Here is a 12,151-nt window from a genome sequence, read left to right as displayed (position 1 = left end):
TGACGTATTTCCCTGTCATACCACGGCAATGCTGCTATTTCTTCCCCTTACTGTATGTACAGAGCTTTGGCTCTATAGACACGGGTTATTTTACGCGCTGAGGCACAACTGGAAGAAATTTGGGCTGTGTTTTTTTAAGTTCCTGCATGTCAGCTGGTGTCCGAGGGACTCTGCCCTCTGTTGGACAGACACGGATCAGGAAGGAAATTCTCCAGCACGCGTTCGGTGAGCTGTCTAAGACATTCAAAGGAACTGCAGCAGACGAGGCTGTCTGAGGACGAAGTCACAGAGGGTTCTGTAAAATAGGCACTAGGACTGTCACGGTACAAGCAGAGCATACAAACAAGGTCGCTCAGACCGGCCAGGCACAAAATAAAACCCTTCTGCTCCATCTGCTGGAGCTCGCTTGCTGCTGCGTCCCCAGGCGGCCGGGGAGCGCCCTGCCCTGCGGGGGAGCGGGGCCTGCAGCCCCGGGTGGAGGCTGGAACCTCCCGCCGGGCTGGGCAGCCCTGGCTGTGCCACAAACGTGTCACCAACGCGTGGCGAAGGGCAGCGCCTGGCACAAGTCAAACTGCAGCAGGTAAATGATCCTCTCCCTAGAAGGAGGTTTTTGGGAGTGTGTGTGTCCGGTAACAGAACCAGTCGTAAAAGCATGTGAGACTTCCTATACTCTAAGCCTGTAAACTGATCTTAAACATGGCAGGTGAGCTTGAGAATAATAATAAAGGGGAGGGGATTCAATGTCAGTGTTGCTTCAGCATTTCTCAGCGCTAAACTTCGAAATGCCTGGCTTTTTTCCCCACTTTTCACAGGGACAGGAAAGGTTATATTTAAGACACCTACCTGTGTATGTAACAGCAGTTTTTAAACAGTATCCCCAGATTTTTTTCCAGCACAAGTTCCCTCCTCCCACAGTCTCCATGCGGAGCTAACACTGTGTTTGCTGCTGGCTTGAGATATAACGGATCCGTTCCTTCTTTAAAAATTGAGACTAGAGGTAGGGGAAGGAGAATGTATCCCCCGTTGCTCCTCTGAAGACAGGCACAAGGAGGAGCTTGTAACTGCTGGCTTGTGCCTGTCAGGCTGACCAGCCTTGACACCCCGCAGAGGGGAAACTCTGACCCTCCAACTCTGAAGTGCCCTGGAGGATCATGCTCAACTAATGTGAGCTGCTGTGCTGCAGTGCTTGAAACCAGACTTCTCCTTCAGCTATTCCTCACCCACCTCTGCCTCCTCGGCTGGGGCAGCCACCAGAATTTTAGTGTCCAAAAGTTGCAACATTTCCCCTTGATGTGATTCAGTCTCTGCTGCTGCCTGGGCTGTGTTTCTAACGCTGATGGGACAGAGCTTGCTGACTTGTTTTGTGGCTACTGTCTCGCTGTGGCTGCGTGTCTGTCTCAGCGCTGCCCCGAGCACACCGGTTACTACAGGAAGTAGGTAACTGCTCTCAGTGGTGCCTGTAGGTGCTGTGCAACCCAGGGACCTCCTTGCCCAAGGCAGCTACGTGCAGTCAGGGCTGCTGCTCTCCAAGGGAGCAGCAGTTTTTCATCCCAGGCTTTTGCCAGGAAGGAAAGCAGGACTCACCTCTCCCTTCATCCCGATTTCACTGTATGCCTCACCCATCTTGTCCTTCTGCAGTGACTGCAAACAGAGAGGGGGAAAGAGTCAGTGTTACTAGAAAGCCAAGCCATCCCCTGGATGACAGCACGCCAAGCCTGTGGCCTTGCCTGCAAAGCTTGGATATATTCCAGAGACAAAGCACTAGTGGTGGGGCTTGACCAATGTGCATTTACATAGATGCTATAGATGATCAAGTCTGCTTAGCATATCCATAGTCTTAACTCCAAACACTTAAATGAATAAAACTACCCTTAACCAAGTAATTTGTCTAGACTGGTGCCAGATACTACAAAGATCTCCAAAGACAAGCTTTGAGCAGCATTTGTTCAAGGAGACAAACCTGACCATGCAGCTTAGGCCCAGGGAAAAGGGAAATCTCACACTACAGGGTGAAGGTTAAGAAAGAGTTCTTCCTTCCTCCACCTGGGGAAGCAGTTACAAAACACTTATCACCAGCTGTGATCAGAGTGTCTGAATCAATCATGATGAAGGCCAGTCTTGGAATAAAGCTCATTTCTCAGCAAGGACCAAACACTCAGAAAGACCCACGTTAAGACATGGGCTTTATCATTAATCTATCTATCCTTTGGAGTGCAGTTCACCACGTTTAGCCAGAGTTAAATCAGCTAAATCAAGAGGCTTCTTAGCAACCACTATTACATGCACCTGGCATTTGGCCTCTCAGAGATGGTGGAGAACAAGCACAAAATACTGCAGCATCAGTCACATGGGACAAAGATGTAGTCACTAATGGCTAACAAAGGGCTCAACAGGCATCTTGATGCAAATTCTTTTGCTTATCTGCCAGTATATTTCTCCTATCATGGAGAAGGGAGCAGAAATTTTCTAGCAAAAAAAAAAAGGGAGGTGTGGAAGGGAAAAAGAAGTCTTTGAAAGCAGCTGTTAAGTTTCAATCAAAGCTGAAATTGAGTAGGGGGAAAAAGGCTTCTATGAAATAGAAACTCCTTTTTCCAGCAATCCCTCAACTCACAGTGTAGACGGTGTCCTGAGGGTTCTTTCTTCTTTGCTGTAAAACAAAAGGGGAAAGTTGCCCACATGTAGCACCACCAGCATCCCCTACCACCTTCTATGTCTCTGTGCATTTGCTCTAAGGCACAGCTACAGCTTGCCATGCCACACCCATTGCAGCCCATCTTGTCTCCACCCATAAGCCTATATGAAGAGAACATGTTATCTGGAAAATTGGTGCAATTTTAATGACTGATAAAACTTAGCTCTTCTCTGCTCAACCCGACAGCTGCCACCTCCAGGCAACCCCTCCAATGCTGATGCAGAAGGTTTCCCCTCCCTTTTCCTCTGAGACTGTTGGGCTGTGCAGCAGAAACAGTTGTTTTGGCTGCTGCTTGACTTAGTTGGCACTTGTTTGGTGGCATCACGTGCAGCGAGCTCTTGTGAAACACCCACTCCTGCCTTGCCTGCTCCACATCCGCCCCGAGGCTGGGTGTCACTTCCTACCCTGGGTGACTGCAAGCTCTCAGCAAAGGGACGGGGGGTGCAAGGGGCCAAGATCAAAGAGGAGGGAGGAAGGTTTACTGCTGTCCCCACCGCACTGCCAGCCGCCTGAGTTACTGCACAGATTTTCTGTTCCCTCTCCAGGAAGGCACTGGTGCTTTGCAAACGTGTGATGAAGGCCTGCACGTCTAAGCCATGGTTAGACATGAGTAGGAAGGCCCCAGATTCAAAGAAAAAAGGTGTCTGTGTGGGAGGAAGTTACCTGGTATCTCCCACCCAGCTCAGGGTCTGCACCTCGCTTTTGCCCCAGAACATCATATTCATCTCTGTGTCCACGAGACAGTTTCTGAAATGAGAGTGCAAAATGCAGTGATGGACACTGGGAGCATGAGAAAGCAGCGCTTGACTTAACACTAGAAAAGAAAGGGAGCCCAGTTTGGTGTCTGACTTCAGGAGTATTATAACAGAACTGGAAATTCTTCTACTCCTTAATGCATCTGTCAGCGAAGATTTCTGTGATTAAGCCATGGAAATGACAAGTGATTTGTGCAGCACAAAGCTGCAAGCCATTGCATCAAGAACCTTTAAGTAGAAATGAGCTGAAAACATCTGACTTTCATGTTTTCTCTCCCACTAGTGGGTGAAGATCCACAAGCTTGATTTTTTCCTGCAGAACAGCTCATCTAAATTTGCATCAAGTGGCTGAACAAAAGTGGCTGTACAAATTTTGCGTGCAACACGTTTCTGGGAAAGGTTACCTTGGTAGAGGGCAAAGGAGAAATTTCAGGTCAGAAAACACAGCTGACAGAGTGCTACTGAAAGGTGACAGGCAACACATCTTCAACTGGAAAAAAAGCATTAGCATTCATACATTACCCAGTTAGACAGTAGAAGTCAGCACAGGATGTGGCTATGGTCAAAACCATGAGAGAAAAAAGAATTAAAAGACAACTAGACATAGCAAAAATAGCTAGAGTTGAATATTGCCATGAGTGAGCAATTTAGCTAGGAAGGACAGACAGGATCTTGTCTTTGTCTTCTTTCACTGCATGAAGAATCATCTGATGCTGGCTACGATCAGGGCACAGCAGGTACAGCCTGGCACAACAGGTCTCATGCTGCAGAGCAACAGGAAGGCTCAGGGATGTTGGGCTGTGATGGCTCAGGCTCCACACACTCAATGACACAAGAGCAGAGCACATATTGCAGCCTGGTGGCCGCACACACACACACACACAGAGCTCTCGGAGGTGTGTTATGTAGCACAGCACACTGAGCACTGCCTCTGAAATGGCCTGGGTGCCTGGTACACCTTCAGCTTGGTGGATCAAATCAGGAGCCTACAGCCCATGTATCTTCTAGCATCGAGACAGACAAGTGACAATGGAAGCTGCCTCTGTCAAGTTTTATTTTTCCTCCTTGCAGTTGCTGTTCTGCACTCTTGGGTATACCCTTTCGTTAGCAGGGTCATAAGGTTTTGTGATCCACAGGCAATTCACTATCTGTCTGGGGAGCAGACTTGAAAACAAACGAACAAAAACCAGTAGTTACTTACATTATACACATCATCCTGGCCTGGTTGCAGCTGTGGCTCAGAGGACTGGCTAAACTGGAAGAGATACCATACTGTGAACAGAGAGGCAGTAGCTCCATTCCACCCCTTCATTCCGTCGTTCCTAGAAGTTATTCCCAGTCCCGAAAGAGGGCAACCCATACACAGCCAACCTGTGGCACTGATGAGGCTACAGGCAGTACCAGCCACTGCTGTGCTGGCACTTTTATCCACAAGCCAGGTTGCTCTCAGCAGCCAGGCCATTTTACTAGCACGTAACACCAGTTTACTGCTACTCAGTGCATCTGTGTTTCCCCCCCTCCACTGAACCTTTGCTGAGGCCAGTTATTTACCAAGCATTTAACCCATGGTTCTTGCAACAGAGCCTAAATGTTCATGTACATTGTTCATGTGGTGCATAAATAAAAAGCTCACAGAAGAGGTGAGGTTGTGCCCTTGGCAAAAGGCTCCACAAACAGCAGGTTTTCAGCCAGCAGGTGAGGTTAGAGATATGACACAGCTTGTAAGATTTATAAAAATCCCTAGGTTTTGGACAAGACAGAGGGTACTTGGAAAATGCCCCACCAGCATCCTGGTGCTTTATGGTGGCGGTTCAGCTGCAGCACCTCTGCTGCTTTAGGCTGTGGGACTCCGGTGGCATAACCACAGGCAGGGCTTTCCCCTTCCTTCTGCTGCCTTCCCTCCTGCAACAGCAGCTGAACGCTATGCATGTCACCAGCAAACAGCTGGGCATCCCAGGAGGACAGCGAGTGCACCCAGACCTAAAGGTGAGGGCTGCTGCTTCCAAACAGGAGCCATTTCTAACCTCAAGTTCTGCCCCTGCAGGGAGCCCCAGCAGGAGAAACCACAGAAGTATCTGCCCCCGCAGCAGCATGTTTAAGACGCTCTCTGGGGCTGTGGCAGCTCCTTGTGCTGTCTTCATGCTCCTCCTTGGATGCTTTGCTGAGCACTCCTTAGCTATGGTGCAGAGCTGCTGCTGGTGGGTGCACTGCATGCTCCGTGTGCCCTCCAGCAGCCTGAGAAATACTTCCAGTCCCAGAGCTGCACTTTCATTTGCAGTCAGGTTTTACACTGACAACAAAAAAGGTTTCTCCTTTGCCGTTTCTGAGTTCTCCTCATTTCCTCCAAACATCCTTCCTTCCTTCAGCACTGGCTTTGCAGTCCTGAGAAACATTCCCACCAAAGAGCCGGAGCGGCACCGGCAGCAGCACAACATCACCTTGTCGGGGCTGCTGCTGGTAAGCTCAGCCACAACCTGACAGGGGAACAAGCTGAGATCCCAAGCTCAGGAAGCTTTTGCTTCTGGAGGGTGGCTGAGCCAGATGTGCAGAGAGTGGCCAAGGCTTAGGCTTGGCTGAAAGCACCATTTCATTGGAGTGACCTGTGCCAGGGAGAGGCAGGCAGCTCCTCTCCGATGATCAGCAGAGCTCTCCCAGCATGTACATGCCTGAAAATCCACAAGCCTCCATCACATTATCTTCCACTTCTGTGGAAGTGCACTAAAGCCACTAATTTTCTGTAGGGATGCTGATCAGCTGCTGCTTGGTAGCAACAGCCCCTCACAGAATCACAGAATGGTTTGGGAAGGGACCTTAAAGACAATCTAGTTCCGACCCCCTCACATGGACTGGGACACCTCCCACTAGATCAGGTTGCTCAAAGCCCCATCCAACCTGGTCTTGAATGCTTCTGGGGATGGAGCATCCACAGCTTCCTTGGGCAAGCTGGGCCAATGTCTCATCAACCTCACAGTAAAGAAGTTCCTCCTAATGTCTAATTTCCTCCTAATGTCTAATTTCCTCCTAATGTCTAAAAATCAACTTGTGTGCATCCTGTCCCCCTGACTCCTCTCCTCAGGTTATATCATTTGCATCATCACCCTCATTCTATCAAAGATGTCTGACTTCCAGAGACATTTTAATACATCATTTGCAAGTTTGGCATCTATTCCAAATTTTCTGCATATACCATCCTCTCTTGCCAATGGCAGAGTCACATCACTGCTGGCATTTCCCAGCTACAATATCCAGCATCTCTGCCTGCAACCTTAACTGTAGCATCAAAATCCTCTCATATACTCTCTTCCCCTCCATTCATGAGCCCACAGAAATAACTCCTGCAGGTTGCTGAGGCTGGCACTGGAAAAGGAGGAAAACAGAAGAACAAAACCAAGGAAATAAAAATATACAAAGATATTCCTCTAAGAGACATGCTTCCTCTCCACCCCCACTTTCCATCTAAGCCCAAGTTGTTTACACCATAAAGCCAAATGTGTTTGGATAGACTGACCTTTGCTTTCACAAAAAGGGCTGTTATGATGACTGCGTAAATGAAGAGGAATCCGTCCAGCAAGTAGCAGAGTCTTGGGTCTGTCAGTCCAAGAACTGGTACAGCATCTGTACAGAAACATCAGATACATCAACAGACAAGGCCATCTGTATCACTGAGGGCTTGATGGCATAACCATGGCAGTGCTGCATGGTGCTTCATGAATAATAGACAATATAAGGGCACATCTGTCAATTTGCAGAGGTGATGAAAATCTGAATAAGAATCATAGGATTCTTTAGGGCAGAAGGGACCACAGCAGGTCCAACCCCTTCTCTTAACAGGGTCAGTTAGACCAGGCTGTCCAAGACCTCAGCCCACTGAGTATCTCCAAGAATGGAAAAGTGTGCAACCTCCCTCAACCTATACAGAACATTTTACACAGTTTCCCACCCACAGAGCCTGGGCTCTGCTCCCAGCCATTCACAGGCACAGGAACAGGAGCTGCATGGAGATCACCAAGGATCATAACACCACAGTTACTGCATGAAAGCCTCACACAGAGCGCTTGTCTTGTGGAAAAGCCTAGCAGCATCTCCTGCAGGGATTCATTACTGGGACTGGTTAAGGATTCCTTCATCAACTAAAACTTGTGTGTTGGGGCAAAATTTTAAGGGAGAGCTTCTCAGGACAACATTTTGTGCTAAATGTAAAGAAAGATTGACACCACCATAGCTGACTGAAGATCAAGGCTGAAATTGCTACTCTGTTTTATTCAGAAGAGGAATTTGAAGATGCATGTTCCGTATCCCAGGTTATATATTGTAACTGTAAAGCTGCCATATCTTCTCTGTGAGGGCTCTCTTGGGCTCCCAGTTTGGAGCTGTTGGAGACCATTAATCATGAGAAGGGAACTATGGGCAGAAGAGACAGACTTTTAACCCCAGATGTCAGGACACATCCATGAGATACCTGTAAGACACCCTGATGTGCTTTCAGTTTGAGAGGAAGGTTTTAAGCCTGAATTCCCTACACAGGAACCTCAACTGACTGCCTCATGTTGGATGGATTGCTCCCAGAAGTTTTTTTTGTTTTTTAATGGTTTTAAAAGAAGTGTTGCAACTTTTCTGAGGGAGAAAAACCTACTACAACCCTAATTGAGAGCTCAATGAGGCTGAAGAAGAAAAACAGAAGATGTTGATTTCCTAGTCAACATTACATATGTTTATACCCTGACTGCATCACGCAGGACACAGTAATATTGTTTGTTTTAAACAGTTAAAAGTGATGAGACTGCCCATGCATCAGTTCATAAACATTCAGTAAGTTCACAGATATAGCTAAAAAAAAGGAAAATAATTCCAGTCAAGAAGCCTAAGTAGCTATGGATCCAATATGCAGCTCCAGGTCCATCTCCAAAGGAAAAACTGTGTTGCAGTTATAGCAAAAAAAATCCAAACCAAACCAAAAACATAACAAAAACTAATCTGAGATCTGCTTTGTACAGAGAATTGGAGCAAGTTCAAAAGCGAAGGACACAGATGATCAAGAGCCTGTGAAGCCCTTCAGTGAAGACAAATTGAAAAGAATGTGTATGATTCATCTCCTTCCTAAGGTGAACCAAATTCAGCAATTCTTATTAACCGCATGTGATGAGGGTAGTTGAACCAGTCAGTGCAGTGCCTCAAGGTGCTGTGTTACCCCAGTGCTGAGAGCAGGACCATTCTGTGCACCGGGGTTTCTCCCCAGCCCATCCGGCCATGCTGACAATTCCATGAAAAGAAACTTGCAGGTGACATTCAGGCAGCCCACACTCACCACTGCAAGGCAGCCTCCTTCACAGAAATCAGGTTAATGATGATGGCCTGTCGCTCTGCTCAAGCATCTGATTTGTATAAGGCATGACTGAAAAGCTGTGCCTGAATACCTGGTAACGTAATTGTAAACATCTCAGGCAGATGATGATACAATCACTCTTCCCACTGAGAGCCTAACACAGCCAGAAAAAACCACACATTTCCAAACAGTAGATTTGTTTGCTTGTCTGAACTAGGAGGTTTGTTTTTTAAAAAATCATGTCTTTCTAAACAAATCCATGGAGATAAATTAAGATCCTAGATGGTTTTCTGTCTTCCTCATCTATTTCTATTTTTAAAAAAATAAGGTTCAAAGCACTTTATAAACAATAACTTTCACCACATTTTTTTCAGTATTACAAACCCTCATATACATGGAGCAAATGGAGATAGACAGATTAAGTTATTTGCCCAACAAATGAGCTGAGATTAACTCCTTAGATTTTTTTTCTTCTAAACAGCCAGAGGACAACATGTTACGCCACCATTGATTCAACACAAAGCCAGCTTAAATTGCATTAGACTTGGTAGCTAAAATGCAGCATTGGGGAATACAGATGTGCAGCATCCAGGGCAATTTGTTTCCAGCACTAATTCAGCTGCTTTTATTGACTGCAGCAGTCTGCTCCACCGTACCCTGGCCTTGAGCTGGACGTGTCCAGAAGCAGCTCAGGGTTTTCCAGCTCTGGGCCCAAATTAGAAAGACAGTGTAAGGAAGGTGAGCAGCCCAGTACAGAGACAGAGGCAGGAAGCCAGGGGGTATCCAAGATGCTGCTGAAGAAAGCTTTGGGGATCCTTGCCCTGGCTTCCCTCTTCCTGTACCAGACCAGGGCACATTCATGCTGTGACCTCAAGTCCAGTACTTCTCCAGCACTAATAAACTCCCCAGACCAGGAGAAGCTCAAGCAGGAGAGGTAGAGGACTATGGAGGAGAAGTCAAGAGTGCAGGGGACTTAGCTGTAGCTCTGTGTCAGCCATGGTCAACTTTGGCTGACTCTGTGGAGCCACCCAAGTGCCTACATGGTGCTTGATTGGGGTAGCTTAGCCTCTGGCACCCCAGGTAATGGAATAAAGCTGTTCAATGAGGCAAATCCTGCTAGACATAGTCTGGCCATGATGGTTCCTGGAAAAACATGTATTGAGACAATTATAAAATCCAACATCTAGAAACAAACCAAGAAAATTGATTAGTATTTTCCTTCCTTAATATGTTTGATTTCTGTATTCTTTAAAAAAAAAGGTACAGACCACTTTCTAAAACATAACCTTTACAACAGCTTTCCAGATTAGAAAGCGAGAGAAAAAGACAAAGGTCAAAGAGATAGGAAGTATAATGAACAAGTAGCAGTTAAACCAGCATCCATTCATGTGAACAGGATCAGTTTAGGTTTTTAAATTGCTAGAGGAGGGGTTACTGCCTCTTCAATATTTGCACAACATGCACAAACAGAAAGGCAGTCTCTTAGGCACCAGCCAAATGTACTCTCTGCCCCTCATCAGCCCTTTGCTGTGGTTTGGGGGGGCTGAGGCCAAGGTCTCAGCCCTGCAGTGGATGGGCTGGTGGTGGGAGCTGCGCCTGCCAGGCTTGAGGCATCAGTCAGACTCAGCCGCCTCATGCAGAGCAAAGCACAAATAATAAACAATTCACTGATAATTCCCACTCTGTTAACCTGTGCCTACTTGTGAGTTGCACAGCATCTTTTCAATATCCATATACTGGTGTTTTACCAGCCTGAATTTCAGTAGCCCAGTAAAATACAACAGGGTTTTCAAGTACCTAAAGTAGAGGCAAGAGACACAGCTAATGTCAAGTCACAGACTGGTGGGGAACACAATTAGTTTGCATTGTAAATTGTGTCAAGCTCACTGCTTAAACGTAGCTCAGACAAACAGCATCTCCCTCTCCAAGCATTAAAAAGGGATAGAGTCACAAGCTGACATCTAGGTACATAAATACACAAGGGCTTAAGGATGAGGTTAAAGTGGTGCTCCTGCTCGGGATAGAAGCAAGCTCTGAAGGAATAACAATTAGGAAGTTTGCACTTACTCTTCTCAACTCATGCTCCTATGCAAGTAGTTGCACAGTTAGCTCTCCCATTGCACAGAGGGGATGATGTAGTCATAGACCACGGGGATGTTAAGGAAGCCAGAAACAAACTATGCAACTTACAGCATTAAGGAATTACTTTTTCTTTTTGTTTGTACAGGAGAACTATGGAAATCTTTGTACAAGGAGCTAATACAGTCTAAAGACTGGCAGAGCTGCAGCAGATAAGACTATAGGAAAGGACATGACAAGGTTGCCAGCCCTTCTCAATCCCAGACTCCAGGTTCCTGACACCACATTTGGGACTCTTTACCAAGCTGCGTTTTTGCTGCTGAGAAGTTTCCCAGGACCTCCTCCTTCCAAAACCTGAACTTTTGTTCCCCTGCTCTTCCCAGCGATGCAGCCCTGCCCTTCTCTGTGCCTGGGAACTCAAGTGATGTTGCTGCACATGTGTCCAGACCCTCTAATGAGGGGGAGAAAGAAAAGCAATTAAAAAAAAATAAAAGTGATTTGCACCAACTGCTCGTGACAAGCTAATGAAAAAAACCAAACCAACCAACCCTCTAGCAGCAGACTGACAGCAACCCCGGTAGCCAAAAGAGAGGAAGCCTGGGGGGCCAGCAAGGGAGACCGTGCTGCAGGCACCTGCTTCAAGAGCTCTGTGCCAGCCTGCCTGGCACAGTGTGGTTTTCGAGTACAGTTTCAGCCCCCCTGGGCTCAGGCTTCACCAGCTTCCCTGTACTTGGTCATGAGTTTATCTCCAGCCACCTGCCCACCAGCTGTCTGTATGCACTACCAGCCCCTGCCTTGCTCCAGACTCAGAGTCAGCTGGGGAGTCCCAAAACTCATGTCCCAACACATCTGCCCTGCTCCAAAACATGGCAGGATTGGCAGATGCTGCATCCCCAGGCTGCCCAGGGCTGAGTCTATAGGGCTGGCCCCCACTGCTGGCTCAATGCAGCCAGTCCCAAGGGGGATGTGGTGAAGCAAATCTCTGAAACATGGTATGCACCTTTGAAACACACCAGAGCATTTTTGAAAAATCGGATTTTTGCCTTCTGACATTTTTAGTGTGCATCTGGACTGAGTTAGACCCTGATTATAGACCCTGATTAGACCCTGGCAATAGTTTAAGAAATACAGACCATAAAAGCTGAAATACTTGTAAATTCAGATCAAATCTGTCCACCATAAAGTTTTCTCTCTCCCATGGCCCTCATTAATTTATTCATTTAAGAGTTTTGATTTTAGAAAATTCAGTAACACTATTATAATTGAAGAGTTTTCTCTTCCCTAAAAGAGTTTCTTGGTGAA

General features: G+C 46.9%; 1 protein-coding gene across 1 annotated transcript in view; it reads right to left on the bottom strand.

Moving 5' to 3' along the window:
* The window catches only part of CD247 (CD247 molecule), a 57,356-nt gene that overhangs the window by 1,706 nt on the left and 43,499 nt on the right, over positions 1–12,151 (bottom strand). Inside the window, exons 2-6 of the mRNA XM_051631926.1 lie at positions 6,956–7,062; positions 4,649–4,702; positions 3,356–3,439; positions 2,612–2,647; positions 1,585–1,641 (exon numbers count right to left, since the gene is read on the bottom strand). Of these exons, the coding sequence (XP_051487886.1) occupies positions 1,585–1,641; positions 2,612–2,647; positions 3,356–3,439; positions 4,649–4,702; positions 6,956–7,062 (338 nt within the window). The remainder of the gene's footprint in view (positions 1–1,584; positions 1,642–2,611; positions 2,648–3,355; positions 3,440–4,648; positions 4,703–6,955; positions 7,063–12,151) is intronic.

This window comes from Apus apus, chromosome 1 (assembly GCF_020740795.1).
Source record: "Apus apus isolate bApuApu2 chromosome 1, bApuApu2.pri.cur, whole genome shotgun sequence".
Lineage (NCBI taxonomy): Eukaryota > Metazoa > Chordata > Aves > Apodiformes > Apodidae > Apus > Apus apus.
Note: the sequence above shows the minus strand (reverse complement) of the source record. Positions and strands in the feature narration are given on the sequence as shown.